At 40.2% G+C, this 18,462-nt stretch overlaps 1 protein-coding gene and 1 long non-coding RNA gene across 28 annotated transcripts in view; one reads left to right on the top strand and one right to left on the bottom strand.

Moving 5' to 3' along the window:
- ADGRL2 (adhesion G protein-coupled receptor L2) overlaps positions 1–11,260 on the top strand; it is a 569,402-nt gene extending 558,142 nt beyond the window's left edge. For 8 of the 27 annotated variants that reach the window (XM_053391929.1, XM_053391934.1, XM_053391928.1 and 5 more), the window contains 5 exons: positions 906–1,034; positions 2,195–2,291; positions 5,321–5,449; positions 6,475–6,492; positions 9,089–11,260. In XM_053391929.1, the coding sequence (XP_053247904.1) occupies positions 906–1,034; positions 2,195–2,291; positions 5,321–5,449; positions 6,475–6,492; positions 9,089–9,843 (1,128 nt within the window). In that variant the 3' untranslated portion in view covers positions 9,844–11,260. Of the gene's footprint in view, positions 1–905; positions 1,035–2,194; positions 2,292–5,320; positions 5,450–5,683; positions 5,766–6,474; positions 6,493–8,297; positions 8,351–9,088 lie in introns of all 27 variants that reach the window. The other 19 variants (XM_053391943.1, XM_053391942.1, XM_053391941.1 and 16 more) reach the window with 7 other exon arrangements.
- Positions 748–18,462, bottom strand: part of LOC128415574 (uncharacterized) — a 33,159-nt gene continuing 15,444 nt past the window's right edge. The window contains exons 2-3 of the long non-coding RNA XR_008330994.1: positions 13,071–13,096; positions 748–818 (exon numbers count right to left, since the gene is read on the bottom strand). This is a non-coding gene — a long non-coding RNA (uncharacterized LOC128415574). The remainder of the gene's footprint in view (positions 819–13,070; positions 13,097–18,462) is intronic.

Here is an 18,462-nt window from a genome sequence, read left to right as displayed (position 1 = left end):
AAGGCTGGCGGTTCGAATCCCCGCGATGGGGTGAGCTCCCGTTACTCGGTCCCTGCTCCTGCCAACCTAGCAGTTCGAAAGCACGTCAAAGTGCAAGTAGATAAATAGGTACTGCTCCGGCGGGAAGGTAAACGGCATTTCCGTGCGCTGCTCTGGTTTGCCAGAAGCGGCTTAGTCATGCTGGCCACGTGAAGCTGTACACCGGAAGCTGTACACCGGCTCCCTCAGCCAATAAAGTGAGATGAGCGCCACAACCCCAGAGTCGGTCACGACTGGACCTAATAGTCAGGGGTCCCTGTACCTTTTTAACCTCACCGCTGGGCTCCCCATAAACCTTGGCTGCACTGGTGAAGTTGTTGTTCCATTTCCCAGGCCACTACAACTATGGTACCCAGCTGTCTTCATTGCTCTCGTTCCATTTTGTTAGCCAACAGAGCTGCTTGGCACAGACTGGCTCTCTTCAAGCCATAAGTGGTCACACTAGAGTACGTCTGGAATTGTTTGCAGTGTACTGGGAAAACCAGTTGAGACACAACCTCCACCTGGTCATGGTTCAAAGCCACACTGGAATGTGAATCATGGGGGACATTTTGTCTATGATTTCCTTTTACCTGCAGTTCTCCAGCTAGGAAGATAACTAGAGAAAGGATAATTGCAAGGCGTAAGAGAGGCAAGGATTTTGTGCTTCACTGACATGCTTTTAATTTTGTAAAAATTTAATACATTTTTCTTAATTTTCTTGGAAATATAAAATTGGCCCTGTTTCAGAAGGCCTTGTTTACCTTTGATGTCTGCCTCAGATCTTAGGAGCAGGTAGGCTAGAAATATACAGATAGATACATACAGAAATAGATTATTTAAAAATGAAAGCATGAATATTTATGAACATCGTTGTTAACATACAGGTGCGTAAGGAGTACGGCAAGTGCTTCAGACATTCGTATTGCTGTGGAGGATTGCCAACAGAAAGCCCACACAGTTCAGTAAAGGCATCGACTACAAGAACTAGTGCTCGCTATTCCTCTGGCACTCAGGTAACAAACATTTTGACAGAACCTTTTAATGACAGCATCTTTTAATTAACCTTGCTTATAAAAAGCCCGCTGAGATGCGTTCCATTCAGATGCACTAATTGTGTTCTCATTATAACAGCCTTGATGACAATTGCATGCTTTTTTTAATATATTCTGGGCCTGATTCTAAACATTCCTTCAAGGTTGAGCTTTATAGTAGTTATTTATTTTTTAGTTTTTAAAAAAGACACTAACAACAAACTCTCTTATTGGTCCATAAGCAAAGTTAGAGCTTACTTATGGCCAGAAAGTGGCCAAGAGATGTGATTTTTAATAGCGTGTATAGTCAGCAGTAAGTCTGAGACATGCTTAATATAAATCAGTTCGGGAGACTACATGTTTCACAAATGACTTTCCATTTTACAAAGGTAAATATAACCATTTTCAGGAAGTTTTCCCGTATGCATAATAATACTACAAGTAGAGAAAGATAGTAGCCTGATTGGACTGCCTGTTTGATCAGTGACACTAAAGATAAATACATTGTTACCCTTCCTTTGAAAAAGAAGTCCAAACATTTGCTTTCTGTTAAATTTATTTATTTTTTTAATGCAACTAAAGAAGCAACCATCAAATGCATTCAACCTCACTTTTCTTTATGTAGCCTAGGCCAGTTCCCTTATCAAATGCTGCAGCTCCAAAAGACCTTCCTAAACTTTAATGCCAGAGCTCAGCTAAAAGAATGTGCATTAGATGACTTTCCAGTCTTAATAATTAAGTGCATCACTTCCCTCTACACTTTGGGACTGAAGTTAGTTGCAACTCAGCTTGGGCACAAGACTGTCCAGCACTAAGTGCTCAGGCTGAAGAGAAAGATACCCAGCAGCATGAACCAACTGATGTCCTAAGTGGGCACCAAAGAACCAGAAACTAGTTTGAAGCCAAGCGTACCACAGCCAGTTCCATACTCCTCTCCAATACTTTGGTCGTAAGAACATGCATTGCGGCAGGCATGACAGAGAAGTAGGTTAACAGTGCAATTCTGTGCATGCTGACTTGCAAGTAAGCCCCACCATGTTCACTGGGTCTTACTCCAAGGTACGCTTCCGTGGGATTGTAGCTAAATGTGCCAGGTTGCCATGTAAGATGTGACAACTATGCCCTATTTCTTCCGTTAACAGAGCCGAATAAGGAGGATGTGGAATGACACTGTGAGAAAACAATCTGAATCATCCTTTATCTCAGGTGATATCAATAGCACTTCAACACTTAATCAAGGTCAGTTGCTGGTCACATCACACTCTAGTTTTGTTCTTTCGGCGGTATTTTTTTCAAATAAGAATTTAGGAGAATTGGGTTGCAGTAAATAAATCAAATAAGCAGATGTGCTCTGGGGTAGGTAGGTTAAATATCTCAGCATTGGAATGGAAGCACACACACACACATTGTATAAAATTATAGCTCAACTCGGTCTTGAACACATTTAAACCTTAGTTCCCTCATGCTCTTTGCTCAGGATTGAATCTGACATTCTTATTCATGGAAATCTTATTTAAATAAGTCTCATCAATAATTTAAACATAAAAGCAAGAACATAATTTTAAACTTTTGCTAACCTTTGTAGTCTAAAACTGAAACAGAACTATACCAGCACAGTGACATTGTAAATGCATAAGATTTCCATATGCGGACATTTTGCCTGTGAAATCAAATTGACACCAGCTCTATACAAAAGACATCTGCAAATAGGGTTTCCCCCACAGTATAGTTTTGATCATATCTATAACGTACAGCATTTGTCTGCCACATGACAACCTGAAAAGAAGTAAGGGAGGGGAAAGCCACAGAACAGACTTAAGATGTCTGGTCACAGTTTTATCACTATAACTCAGATTGAATGTTCTCAGGCATTCAAGACTTCACAGAAGTATACTAAATGATTATGAAGGCTACCCATGCCATCTCCAGCAGTAAACTAACCAAAGCTTCTCATCCAAATCTTAATATATTAATAGACACTTTATCAAAAAATACTAATGTACAACTATGTACCCCCAGATACATATGGAAATCCACCTTTGGAATAAATCTAGATCTGCTACCCCCAGCCTAGCGCTGTCCAGATGTTTTGAACCAACAATCAGCCCTTCGGCCACAGCCAGCTTTTCTGGCAAATTGAAAATGCTACTAGGGTAGGGGACCACTGTGATTTTAACAAGGAAAAAAAATAACCCAATTACAGCCTCCCTCTCTCCCTTCCCAGAGGAATTAACCTCTTATCTAGGCTGTTACCACGTTTTTCTGAATGCTGTATCCCCCTGATGCCACAATAGAAAGTTTCCATTCCTTCAGGGATTGGTGTTGGGGTAGTGGAGCCAGAATGTCTTTTGTTCAAAATCATGGTACAACCAATCTCAGATGCTTCTTTCTCCGTAAAGAAATAGGAAATGTATGTAGAATAGCTGCTGGCTGACATTTATCCCTGGCAAGCAACATCTGAATAGGCCCCAAGCCAGATTTTATTTTATTTTTTAAATGGCGTGTGAATAGAACATATAGCACTTCTTTTTGTTGTAAGAAGTAGAAAATCGTCCATTGTCTGACTGGTTGTACTGCCAGCATCTCCTCCAGTTTCCTTGCAATTCTAGGGTCTGCTGTATTGAGCTAGCTAGTTGGGCACAATCTTTAAGAGAAAACAGCAAGTCCCATTTGAAAGCTTCCACTAATTTCCGTGAGTTTTTGTGCACTGGGACTTTCCCTGTGAAATGTGCTCTGAACTTCTAGCAGCCAGTGCTGCATTTTTCAGTTAATAATAATAATAATAATAAAAAAGACCATGACCTTTGAGTTCTCAGAGCCAACACACTAGAGTTAGAGAATCGTTAGTCTTTCCGCCACAGTGCAGAAATTAAGACAGAGGTGGGGAATTATGGTAATTAGCTGAAATTGCCATGTGGTGTAAAGTTTGCAATGTACAGCATAGGGGAAGATTCTTTGAATTGCACTTTCTTGTATTTAGATTGCATCTTTAAAAAAACTGTGAAAATCAAATAAATGAAACCAAACACCAAATAAGATTAACATAATCTGTCAGTAAAGCAATTCCCTGAACTGCAGGATTTTTGCTACCTACAGTAATAATATTTTGAGTAGTGATAAAGGCATTAATATTTAAAATGTAATATCTGCTGCTATTGCCACAATGAGAACCTAATCAATTTAAATTTTGTATGTAAATTTTTTGGCTGCTCTCTATCTCATTCTGGACATGTAATATATTCAGACAACATCCACCTCTCCTACCCACTGTCACACTGCTCAACAGAACGGCACTTTCGCCTTGCTTGTGTATATATGATGCATTTGGGCCCACAAAGACTGCACCATAATTCCATCTCCCCTGACAACTGTATTAATTTAAGATACCCAAGATCAATATGGGTTTTCAAATGCCTAGTTTTTAACAAATTGCTTAGAAACTTTCTCTGCTTCTTTAGAGGGCATATGCAAAAAGTGTTGATGCATTGGGATTGAAATTGCAGAAATAAGCTGTTTGCTCTAGCTTTCAGTGTTCATTTAAGATTATTGTTGCAGGGAGGACAGACATAACTTAAACATAACTCACTTAAAAATCCTAACAGATAGCGTTGCAGCATGAATCCGTTTCTCCCATAAGAATTTATGAATGATTTGCCCTCAACTCCACCCCCCCACCCCCCCCTCCATGCCTCCCCTTAAGCATGCGCTCCTTTGCAGCATATAACAAGAAAGGCTTCATGCAGCTTGCCATCACTTACCTTTGGCTGAAGAGGTTGTTTTTCACTTGCTCTCTCTCTCCCCCCCCCCCCCGGCTAAGTTAGTAATAAACCCTGTAGGTTTCCGAGATTGACCGGCGTGGCTCTAAATTAACACAATTTTGATTTCTCTATTACGGCGCCTATTACCCATGCTTAAGGTTAGAGACATTAAGCTGTAACATCTTGAAATAGAACATTGGTCTTTGCGTTTAATTGCTATTCTTGTTTTAACAGTGATTTTGTATAAATTAGCAAATGTCATTCTTAGCAGGTGTTTACTTTGGGGATTTGGCCAGCACCTGTGAATTACTGAACTCTAACTACATTTTCCCTCTCGTCCTTCAAATTAGTAGTTCAAATACATTCAGAAATGTTCAGCTGAATCAAATTTGACAAGATATACACGACTCATGATGACATTTTTGTAAAAAAATATATATATATACTTTATTGGAACTGTCAGAATCAAATTAAGGAGCTGATGTCTCTCTTTCTGTTTCTTTGCTTTAGGAATGACTGGCAATTACCTACTAACAAACCCTCTTCTTCGACCACACGGCACTAACAATCCTTATAACACATTGCTCGCTGAAACCGTTGTATGTAATGCCCCTTCAGCTCCTGTGTTTAACTCACCAGGTGTGCCCACACTTTGGGATATGTTGCTTTTGCTTTTGTTTCTTGATGGTATTTTGCTCAGAGCCTCCGTCGGTTAATTTGGCCGGACACCTAGAATTGCCGTCCATATATTTCTTTCTCTCCGTCGAGAAGTACTGCTGATAACGCCAGGCTTGTAAAACTGCACTATATTATAGTGATAATGCCTTTGCCATAATAGTATTTGCCAATAATCCTCCCATGTTTTTAACACAGGTGGCATAAATCTTAATATACTATTACAGGACTGACACTCCATGGTCCGAGAGCCCATCTTCAAGATATATATCACTTAGAGGTATCATGTCTATGCAATATAAAATTAATCTGAAGCTTGCTGAGAAACAATCTGCTTACGGAGTTGATCAGACAATTAAACGCACAAAGAGGCATATCGACACCCGGATCATCCTGGTGTGGGAAACTGAATTTGGAGTCATATTTAGAGGCAAACTATAGTATAGTGCAGCTTTATAGGAACTCTCCATCCCCCCTTTGGCTAGAATTAGAAGAACATCATTTATGTGGGATGCACAAGTCTGATCCTAAGACTTATTTGCTGTACCAGCAACTAGATGCTTAGGATGGGACGTACCTCCTGCTCTGCTACGAGCAACTGTCTCCTAACTTGACACTGCTCTGATGCATTATTTAGTTGCCAGTACATTAATTCAGCGCTACGGGCAGCCATGGTAGCATCAGGATGTCAAGGCTTTATTACTAACCCCACCTTTGTTATACTGTACTATCCAACTGCTTTTCTTAACTTCTGAGCCAGTTCAAAAATTAATGCATCTTTATTAATTATTAGTGGAATAAGCCATCAAATATACTAGCCTCGAATGTAATTGAAATTCTGTGTTAAGAATTTTATACTTTGTTGTATATCTATATAGCTATATATAAAAAGCTGTTGTTACATGTCAAAGTTCCTTATTCTTTAAAACTGAACTGCAGTTTCTATGTTCATTCTCGTGTTTTCTTACTTTCCTTATGCTTTCCTCTAGCAACCTACAGAGAGACAAGTATGGGAGTAAAACTTAACTTTGCCTATCAAATGTAAATTTTTTCAGCATGATTTTTAATGGGCACAATTAAAATATAACTAGCGGTCATGAAGTAGACTCAGCGGGCAAGTGGTTCACAATTTGCAAATGAAATATTTCCACGCTCAAACAGTACATGTGTACTGCTTTTCGGAGAACAATCTAAAAAAATAATAATCAAAAATCAAATCACAAGAGGTCTGTAGCAAGCCCTATTGGTAACTTATGATATCCAATGCTGAAATAATTTGCTGCTTAAAACCAGAGCACAGTTGAGCAGAAATGCTTAATAATTGACTTAACATTTCCACATTCCCACAGTAATCTTGCTACAGGCTATGAAAGACTTCAAGTGAATTACCTGATCACGGGCAACTAAACTTGCCTCTTTAAAACTGGTTGAAGTACATTCAAGTGTGCTTAACTCTGCAGTATATCATAGAAAATTCATTTTGGATTATTAAATATGCTTCAATATCTCTTTAATAGAGGATAAAGTATTAGATTATTAAAAAGAGAGAAAGAGAGAGAGAATGCCTTCAGAGGGGAAATTAATGCCGGCATGTGGTCCAAGTGTTGCCTCTCTCTTATAAATGCCATATGTTTCATATGGATAAAGCTTTTGCAAGAAAGATCTGGGAACATATATGAAAATACCCAGCTACAAAAGTTGTTTAATCAAAGCCTAGAGAGGCTTTCAAAGAATTGCTATCCTTTTAACTAATTCAGTACGCATGGATGGCTAGAACAACACAATACAAGATTAGCTGCAGTTATTCCACTTAAAAAAAAAAAAAAGTATTCTGTGACCAAAGAAAAGTTACTTTTGGGCATCAACCCAATCTTTCTATCTTTATAGAAGCAACTTGAATTTTCTTGCTTAAGCTGCAGCTTTAAGTGCAGTCTGAAAGTAAAACAGGAAACGTTCTTAGAGGCACACACAATCTTTTATTTCTCTGTAACAACTCCAAGCCTTGCATGTGATGCAGCAGCCTCAGTGGTCAGTTCCATTCCAACAACAGTATTTCATTCTTTCTTAATTTCGCCCCCCCCTCCAAACATTGCTCTAGAATTCTAAAAGCGATTCTTCTAAAAGTTCACTAACAAACCATCTAACTTTATCCATGATACATGCCATTCAGTTTCTTTCATAGCTTTCTTTTTCTTCTTTGCCTGGGAAGCACTGTGATGTCTTAGTTTACATGTCTTTTGTGTCTCCAGAAAAAATGGAATTTCTTTGTATAGAAAAAGAGCATGTCACCATAAAATTCCAGTCGCGCCCCCCCCCTTCTTTCCAAAACTTCTTTCCATCTTTCCCGCAGATGTATCCAATTTCTCCATTTCTCCAGCAGTTGAAAGATATCGGCCCTGGCTGATAATCTCCTCCCATTCCACAGCTAATATCTCTTCTTTGGTTAATTTCTGTGACCCATGCTTAGAGAAACCCTTGACATCTCTGCTTTTGACTTCCATACGCCCATAATGTCTGTGGGCCTAACTCTTTAACAGACTATGCTGGTTCATTCAGTGCTGTCACTGTGACTGATGCAAGCTGCAGGCGAACTTTGACCTCCTGAAGCCTGCCACCGTTGCTGGCGGAGAGAATATTAAAACGCAACCAAAAATTAAAAATGAACAAAACAAAAATCATATTGGGGGAAAAAAGAGAGCTGTTATTGCTAGTAATCTAATTTGCTGAACCCTTGCTCTGACTAAGTTGCTGAGAAGCTCAGTAATTCTTCATCATGTTACAATAAATCATTTTACTTTCTTTTATATATCAGCTACTCTTAGGCCAGATAGCCTGAGCAGACAGACATGATGTGAGTTGTCCAAAGTGAGTCATTCCACCTGCTGTCTTCCGTGTTGTTGGATGGTGCTTGTGAGCCTCAATCCCTGTTAGTGTGAGAGGTGGCTGTCTGTGCTTAACATGAAATCTATGTACTTGTCCATTTTTTTCCATTCTTTTCTTTACTCCATCTTCAGATAAATAAATAAAAACCACACACACAAGAGGAAATGTTAGAAATGCTATATATTAAAATAGTTGCTTGCCAGTTACGTGGGTTTATTGTTACACATTTGCCTTATGTTTCGTATGTGACCTGATTCCTTTTTTTCTTTTTTAATTTAGTGTTGTTTAGGACAAATTATGTTGCGTTCATTCCTCCCCCCCCCCCCGAATCATGGTGTTGCACTAAAAATATAAATGTTGATTGCTTTGCATTAGATATGCAAGTGCATGGAGTGACCATTCTTTTCCTTGAGGGAAGAGCTATACAACTGGGTGCTAAATTGATGCATTTGAACCTTTTCCATCTGTTTTCAAATTCCTAAATTCAAAGTATCATTGACGCTCCACGGAAAAGCAGTATTACTCTGTAAAATTCTCTCTCTCTTCTATAAGGTGCGTAACTCCTTACACTTTTGGGGAAGTCCCAACCCCCTCCTCACGTTCCTCGAGTCTTACTTTCAAGTACAACTTTGTCCTGAACTACATTAAAGACCTTTATAGAATAAGAACGTTGGGCTCTGGTGTTGGCAATAACCCAAAGATGTCCCTTTTCTGTTTCAGGACATTCACTGAACAATGCCAGGGATACAAGTGCCATGGATACTCTACCGCTAAATGGTAATTTCAACAACAGCTACTCTTTACGCAACGGAGACTACAACGACAGCGTGCAAGTTGTAGACTGTGGGCTAAGCCTGAATGACACCGCCTTTGAGAAAATGATCATTTCGGAATTAGTACACAACAACCTGCGGGGCAGCAGCAAGAACCACAACCTAGAGCGCACATTGCCAATCAAAGCTGTGATCGGCGGGAGCAGTAGCGAAGACGACGCCATTGTAGCAGATGCTTCGTCTCTGATGCACAGTGATAACGCCGGCCTGGAGCTGCACCAAAAGGAACTCGAGGCGCCTCTGATTCCCCAACGGACTCACTCCCTTCTGTACCAGCCACAGAAGAAAGTGAAGACGGAAGGAACAGACAGCTATGTGTCCCAGCTGACGGCCGAAGTTGAAGACCACCTCCAGTCCCCCAACAGAGACTCTCTGTACACAAGCATGCCCAACCTCAGAGACTCTCCTTACCCGGAGAGCAGTCCCGACATCGAGGAAGACCTCTCTCCCTCCAGGAGGAGCGAGAATGAGGACATTTACTACAAGAGCATGCCAAACCTTGGAGCTGGCCATCAGCTTCAGATGTACTATCAAATCAGCAGGGGCAATAGTGACGGCTATATAATTCCCATTAACAAGGAAGGATGTATTCCGGAAGGGGACGTTAGGGAAGGACAAATGCAACTAGTGACAAGCCTTTAATAGTGTAGCAAAGGAATACTGAAGGCCACATTGCAAGTATTAAACAGACTTAATTGGCCCCATGCAGGCTCCCTCATATCTGCTCGAAGCGACAATTTCTGTTGTCCCTGTGGTTTCTCCCGTGTAAAGGAGACGACTGGACCTTGCAGTTCTGTGAATTTTTATAAAACAAAGCTTTGTATATACACAGAGTATACTAAAAGAATTATTTGTTACAAACAGAAAAAAAAGAGATACCATCAAGGTATTTTAAGATATCTTGCTGCTGACGTAAAAGAGATTGTGAAATACACACACACACACACACACACACACACACAAACGTTCCAGCCATTTTACTGCAGCAGTTTGTGAACTAAATTTGTAAATATGGCTGCATCATTTTTTGTAGGCCTGCATTGTATTATATACAAGACGTAGGCGCTAAAATCCTGTGGGACAAATTTACTGTACCTTACTATTCCTGACAAGACTTGCAAAAAGCAGGAGAGAGATTCTGCATCAGTTTGCGGTTCACTGCAAATCTTTTCCATAAAGGTAAAGATTGAAAACCTGTCTAACCACTAGCAATCAAGCCACAGGCCTTATTTCATATATTTCCTCAACTGTACAATGAACTGTTCTCATGAAAAAAAAATGGCTAAAGAAATTATATTTTGTTCTATTGCTAGGGTTAAATAAATAAATAAATACATTTGTGTCCAAACAGAAATATAATTGTCATTAAAATAATTTTAAAGAGTTTGAAGAAAATATTGTGAAAACGCTCTTGGTTGCACATATGCTACAAGCTGTCCGTCCCCCCCGTCCCCCTTTTACACTTGGTTCATAGTAGCGTAATATGTTGAAAAAGTTCTATCCATTTTCACTTCTTTTTCACTGTAAACAGTGCTCTGCTTTGACGTTAGTATTTCTTCTTACGTTTTAAATTTCTTATTGCCAAAAGAACATATATTTTTTTCTGGGCAGAATTCTTTTAGACGCCAATTAATTTCATGCCTTGCACACTATGAAATTTGGGTTGTTGTTGTGTTTTTTTAAAAAAAGAAAAATCTATATCAGGTTATAAATCACTTCCCTTTTCATTCTTTTAACTTTGAGGAAGGCTGAAAGGAAGGGAAGTGGCCAAAGGGACAGACATACTAGTGAATCTCAAACAAACTAATGAATTAAAGGTGCCTGACCTTTTTAAGCTAAGAGAAAACATAAATACTCTTCCATATTCCTCCTGCCTATATTTAGTAATTAATTTATTTTATGATAAAAGATCTAATTAAATGTACATTGTTTCAGGGGTTTTTTTTGCTTTTTTTTCAATCCCTTTGTGTAAACCTGTTAATAATGAGCCCATCACTAATATCCAATGTAAAGTTTAACACCTGTTTGACAGTAAATAAATGTGAATTTTTTTTCCAAATAGGTAAAACGCTCTTTCTTACATATGAGTCATAAGCTCGATTATTCACCGTGTGAGCTGGCTAAATTCAGCTTAGCATCACTCCCTTACAGTTCTCAATTTATATGGAGAGGTCTGGTGTAGGAGCTGCCTATATATCTCTATTGAATAGAGGTCATTGCTGCTACTTGATATTCTAGTCATAGTCACATATGATCAAGATCAGAAACATGAGCTCTGTTACAAAAGTGTTTGGCAGCCTCCTCCATTTACATAACAGATTTTTTAAAAATTCAAATAGGAATATGATTTATTAAAAATAAAAAAGGATGCAAACTCTGCAGTCATATTTCAGGCAACTGTAATTATATGGCTATAATTAGTGATAAAGATAAGCTCTTGTTGCAGGGAGAGAAAAAATACTAATATTGCAGCATTTATAGGAGTGCCATGAATATTCAGGGCCTTGCAAAATATGGTAAATCACAGCAGTCTTTTGTGATATGCAAATTATCGTTTCTGTTATTACTACTATTAGCAGATGGGGAATCGAGGCAGGAAGCTGATACTTTGCCCAAAGCTTTATAGCATGAAGCGGGATTTAATTTTAGACGCACTACTTTGGAACTGTCTGTTCATTCCTTTTCACTAAATTGCCCGTAGATTACTCGAGATTCCGGATTTTCATTTGCAAAAGATTGGATTTAAGTATTATACTGATTTTTTGCTAAATTGTTGCATTCTTCCCTCCCTGCTCACCACTTGTTGTTGCAACCCCAACTGTTAGAAAAATCAAATTCAAACAGGTACTTTTATATATTCATTTTGCCAGCATTTTCCTTAATTACAGCTATTTGGTACAATCCACCAGGAAGTTCTGCAGAAGCGCCATTGGCTTGCGTTCCTCAACTTCCCAATGGCCTTTACATATTGATTAATGGGATTTCATCAAAAGAAAGCTTTTGTGATTTATAGCTGCTATGTATGCCTAAGGAAGGACTAGCAAATGCACATTGAGTTTTATCATAAGTTAGGGGTTCCCCCATGATTGCTTCAGATCTGAATGACTTCCTAAGCTCACCTGGCCTTAATTTTTTTGCAAGGAAAGCAGTAGCACCCTCCTTGATCCTTACGTCTGTGTGCACTGCATAGCCAAAGTACTTGGTGGCTATATGGGGTAAACAATGGGTAGGCAAACTAATGCCCGGGGGCCAGATCCGGCCCAATCACCTTCTAAATCCAGCCCACGGACGGTCGGTCCAGGAATCAGCGTGTTTTTACATGAGTAGAATGTGTCCTTTTATTTAAAATGCATCTCTGAGTTATTTGTGGGGCATAGGAATTAGTTCATTCCCTCCCCTTCAAAATATAGTCCGGCCCCCCACAAGGTCTGAGGGACAGTGGACCGGCCCCCTGCTGAAAAGTTTGCTGACCCCTGGGGTAAACCATAAATTAATATGGGTCACAAGCTAGAATTACGACACAGCTGTCATCTGTGCTTAAGGGCCTGGGAATCATTAATATCCAAGGCATCTTAGATGAACATCTTTGTTGGGAGGACAACCAGTTGTCCAAGTCTTTCTTCATTATGATAAAGTCTTTCTGTAGATGCAACCTATGGTTATTAAGTTTTGCCATATTGTATGTGGGGAATGCAATTGGTAGCGCATTGTTGGAGCATTAGCGCAGAATGTTAGAGGCACATGATGCAGTTAGCAGCTCTGGTCCTGTGAACTGCCCAGAATGAATTCCCATAAGCCATGTGTTGCAAGGTGCCCTGAGCTCTTTGGGGATAACAACAAAGTCCAGCTAATAAATAAAGTGTACTTACATCATATACAACTGGTTTCCATGAACCTACAAAAGAGAGAAAAAAGACCGTTCATTCGAATCTTCTCCGCTGCTGTAGCAGTCAATACCAACTGACAACGAAAGAACTATGTAAAGGAAGTGAGCAGATAAAGGCTTGAGAATATACAATTCTTTTGTTAGCTGTTTCTTATTACGACAATTGCTATTAATTATGTAGAGAAATTATCAATATATATGATACTAAACAAGATTAAGTTAAACATCCGTGCTAGAAGCTAGACGAACAAAATAGAACAGAAAAGGAAGAGTGGAAAAGACAAATGGAAACAGATAAGACCAAACAGAATTTACAGGCATATTTAATTCATAAGAGTTGCGTTCGTTTGGTGATCACTTATTTAATGCTCTATTATTCATTGATTGTCTAGGATGCTAACTAACTTAATAGTTTCTCTCTCTCTTTTTGCCGCCTTTGTTATAAAGAAATCTGCAGTTAATCTGATGTGCTTAAAATACTCGGGGCCTCTACATTCTTATTGTTGTTGTTTTTTAATTACACAAACCACCATGGATAAATAGTGCGAGAAAATAACTCTGCTATAGTTTTTGCAAAATTTATTTATTGCCATGGGGCTGGGATGAGTACTCCGGCGTTACAAGGAAATTCGGAACTAAACAAAACGCTCAACTAAAATTCAGAAAATGGTAAGGAAATGATATATTGCTTTGCTTGGTGTGTGGGGGTGTGTGGTTTTTAAAAACCTAGCATTCAACGCTTACAAGAGCGCTGTAACGAAGAGGGAGTGTGCATCCACAAGGAATCATTGTAGTTAAAGGACGAGGACATCCGGCTACTCCTTGCTAATGACTTTGACATTAGTTCGAGACCTTGTTTGTAATCTATGAAACGCATTTGTCACCTTTTAAAGAAAAGAAAAAAGCATCCATGGATTGGAACCTTATTCTGAAGGCAAAAGTCTTAATAGCCACAGCATATCTCAAATTGGGGGAATCTTAACCAGGATCATTTAACTTAGGGGGAAGACAAGGAAGAGTAAGTTATGTAGCAACATTGCATAAAAACAAACAATAAATGCAGCATGGAGGCATGAAGACTATAGCTGGTTGTCATCTCAAGAATCGGAAGGGTGGAAATGAACCACACTGTAGAAATAAACATGGCAGTTTATTTCCTTTTCATAACTTTTCCCTTATATTTGAGCTTTCAGATGATGTGCTCACTTCCGTGTTACTTGCTTCGGGGGGGGGGGGAGTGTTTGCAAATAGTATGAAAATGAGTGCTACGCTTGCGATATATTTCACAACAGTTCCCAAAATGCCTTTCACTGTGTGTGAAGGCTCAAATACAACATGAAAATTAATAGTTAGGGAAGCACTGTGAAAATGGAATAAACTTTCATGTGACTAGAGCTTGTGTCCTTTCTGAGCTCCTTGCCGGCCTCACCCTGCCATTGCTTGGTTGGGGAACAGTATTTCACAGGCTTTGTTTCCGCCTCTTGCTTGCAACCACACAAGGCGGCCGACAAATACAACTCAGTGCTCCCCCAGTAATTTCCACCGCCCAGGCTTTGCCAAGCCAGTAATGGGCCCCTTCTCTTCAGTGCAGGCTGGCCCTGGATATAGAAGGCTTTGCATTACAAAGACAAAATATTGCGTGGCACTTCACCTTCCCTACCTCAAGTCTGTGTAAGATTAAATGAGCTATGAATTGTAAGGTACTTTTATGCTATAGTGTGTCATAGAACTTTCAAATGTTTTATTTTTAAAGGTATTTTATTCATGCCAAAGTATGCCAACATCCCTTTTGACTCTATTACGTCTCTGCTTCTTTTCAAACACTGACCCTAACAACCATTATGGACAGGCCACTATCCCTATGGAACAATGGGCTAATATTGAAAGATCTGAACATCTACTTTTTCTCCTTGGCTTAATTGCCTGAAGGAGGTTTTTGTTGATTGGATTTCTGCTGCTATTGGTTTCTGTTAAACTGCAGTTACAGAAAGGTAGCCGTGTTGGTCTGCCATAGTCAAAACAAAAATTTTTTTTCCTTCCAGTAGCACCTTAAAGACCAACTAAGTTAGTTCTTGGTATGAGCTTTCGTGTGCATGCACACTAGTGTATCTGAAGAAGTGTGCATGCACACGAAAGCTCATACCAAGAACTAACTTAGTTGGTCTTTAAGGTGCTACTGGAAGGAAAAAAATTTTTTGTTAAACTGCAGTAACTCTGGATTGGCTGCTCATCTCATCAGCTGCTGGTTTTTGTTATTTTACCTGTGATTATATTCAGGTCTTTAATTGGAAGACACCGTAAGGAAGTTTACTCCTAAAATATGGCACATTAATATTTTAATAAACAGGCAAGAACAGAGGAGCTGCCATAGACCAGGACAGAATCTTTCTCCATCTAACTTGATATTATCTACCCTTGACTGGCAGCAGCTATCGAAGGCGGCCTTCTCCAACTTTGTGTCCTCCAGATTTCCTGGATTCCCAACCCACATCCACCCCTGCATGGTCAGTGGTCAGGAATGATGGACGTTATCAGATATATCAGGAGGGCAGCAGCTTGGGAAAGGCTTTACGAGGGTTGCAGGTATGGTTTGCCTCTCTCACTCACTACCTGGTCCTTAAACTGGGAACTCCAGCTATTGAACCAGGTATTTTTCTGTCTACCATTGAGTGAAAAAGCCTGTTCAAAAGCCTGCTGTGCAAAAGTATTCGTTTTACTACAGGCATAATTCTACCTGCTTTGGAGAAACAGAAAGATCTGACCTTGACCTCATGGAAACCCTGAGAAAGATGTCTTTGTTTGCTTAAAAAATTGCCTTTTAATGCGGCTTTAGTGGCTACATTAGTAACACACAGATTGCTTTCAGTGTGCTATGCAAGATTGCTTGCCATTTATTTGAAATAGCATTCTTCATCCATTTCTATTTTCATAGTGTTAAAAGCCTGCACCTTGTGTGGCAATCGGTCATTAGCGATTTTTGAATGAAACTTTACAAGGCACGTCTTGCAGGAATTCTATAGACAGTCCTAGCTGTAAGCTTTCTTAATGGAGTCGAACACTTCATTCCCCACCTGCACAGTGGAGGTAACATCTGTTTATAACCTCGACTTGGCGGAAGATTATTGCACTTTTACACCCTGATGCAAACTGGAGAAAGCAGTTGCCAAGGAGGCAGAAGCATATTTCTGACCCATTCTAGTAAATGCTGTGAGAATGGTAGGCAGCAGCATGGGCACCCCAAACAACACAAGCAGTGGTGGTGGTTTGTCCCCATTGGGACTGGTAGGGTGGAAGGCAGGGAGGCCAACAGGCAAAGCCCAGAGCCAATAGCCCATAACGGGGGAACCAACTAATTTAACCCTATCTGCTTCCCTCTACAAGGACAAAACTCAGACTGGGGAGGTGGAAGGGGCACCCCTTGGGCTGGCTGTAAGCAAAAAGACAGGCATGGGGGTCTGGCTGAGTGCAGACTGAGATTATCCACATTCGCAGGACCATAAAACAGGCTGCGATTCTATGCGTCACTGACATGAGTTGGAAGCAATGAAACAGAACCAACCTTAGCTGTGTTTGCCTGTGTGTGCTTGCACAAGCATTTAAAAATGGTTCTCAAAGAGGCTGCCTTCTGCCTATGCTATTCACACCTGCAATCAATGTACAGGTGGCACCAGGGTACCCCCCCAGATACAACAACAATTAATTCATAAGCGCATTTACACAAACCGCGTGAAGTTCTGGTGGCTGCATCTCAGAAGAGATACTGTGGAACTGGAAAAGATGCAGAAAGGGGCCGCCAAACCGAACAAGTGTCTGGGGGGAAAGAGTTATAATATTTGGGCCTTTTTAGCCCAAAATTAATGGAGGATAAGGTGGTCTTATAGTCATGATGGATATAGCCTCCAGTACCTTTGTTGGTGGGTACTATTATTCTGAATACTAGTTACTAGGGAGAATATGCAGGCGAGTGCTAAGGTGTTCTGTCCTTGTCAGCTTCCCATAAGCAACTGCTAGCCATTGTGGGAACAAAACCCTGCTGGTGTGATCTAGCAAGCCTCTTATTTCTCATATCTTGTGTTGCATACTTTCTTCTATACATAATTCATTCTGCTTCTATTAAAGTCATACCTTGGTTTTTGACAGTTTAATCCATTTCGGGAGTCCATTCGACTCCCGGAACAGTTCGAAAACCAAGGCACGGCTTCCAGTTGGCTGCAGGAGCATCCTGCAGCCAATCAGAAGCCATGTTGGACCTTCGGCTTCCGAAAAGCATTCAAAAACTGGAACAATCACTTCCAGTTTTCGATCGTACAGGAGATTAAAACGTTCGAGTTCAAAGGCGTTTGGCTTCCGAGGTTCCACTGTAGTTACTAGAAATGCAAATATGCTATACAAAGTCCCATCCCCTAACTAGGGAATATTTTCTTTTTAGCAGCAATATTTCACCACGCATTAACCACACTGTTTCAAGAATATTTATGCAATCGCCAAGAGGGCTAGAAACTTGCTTTGGGAGGGGGGTAAACGAAGAGTTAAATGTTTTGGAAGTCGAACATTGTGAAAATGTGCTTTTTGGTAGAATCTCACAATAGACGGAATGCTGAGCGTTTGCCTCGTCTTTTTTCAATACATGATTCATGCACCCAGTGTGGCTGAAGAACTGCGCCATAATGACTGAGTCTCATTAAAATTCAAAATTATGAAATGGTGTCTCTGTGTCAGTGTGTCAGATATGTGTGTCGTGTGTGTGTGTGTGTGTGTGTGTGTGTGTGTGTGTGTGTGTGTAAGGAGGAGTAAAGAAGGAAGCATATCTTTCAGACCGCACTATTGCCTGGGATTTTGCCATCACTTCAGGGACAAGTGCCTGGAGATGAGAAAATGCCCCATGCTGCTTATAGTTAAAGAGGGCTCTAATTACATGCTGTCCTGGTGATTGTTCTATGGAGTGATAGATGCTGTATTTAAGTACATTTCATCTAACAATTTCTGGGGCGATTGTGAATTAGAAAATCAAGGCCGACTTGCTCACAGATTATTCTGTTCTGGCTTCTATGCTCTTTGTCTCCTTAATTCATGCTCCCTCTAGCTTGCAATTTTAATTAGCACCTGCTTCCATCGCATGTGGGTTATGGCAGACTGTGTCACTACACACAGCCGTGGGAATGTCAGGTTCCATTTGCTACAGTAAGTTGCGATCCCAAGCAGACTTGACACGGAAGTTCCACGGCAAACATCTGGACCTAAACAGTTAAGGGATTGTGGTGACCGTGTCCCAGCCACCAGAAATACATCTGTATGCAGCAGTGGTGTGTGGTCAGTGGACTAGGGGGACTAGGCTAGCCCCCTAAATGTTCCCAGTAAATTAGAGTATTAAAAGC

The sequence above is a fragment of the Podarcis raffonei genome, chromosome 6, assembly GCF_027172205.1.
Source record: "Podarcis raffonei isolate rPodRaf1 chromosome 6, rPodRaf1.pri, whole genome shotgun sequence".
Lineage (NCBI taxonomy): Eukaryota > Metazoa > Chordata > Lepidosauria > Squamata > Lacertidae > Podarcis > Podarcis raffonei.
Note: the sequence above shows the minus strand (reverse complement) of the source record. Positions and strands in the feature narration are given on the sequence as shown.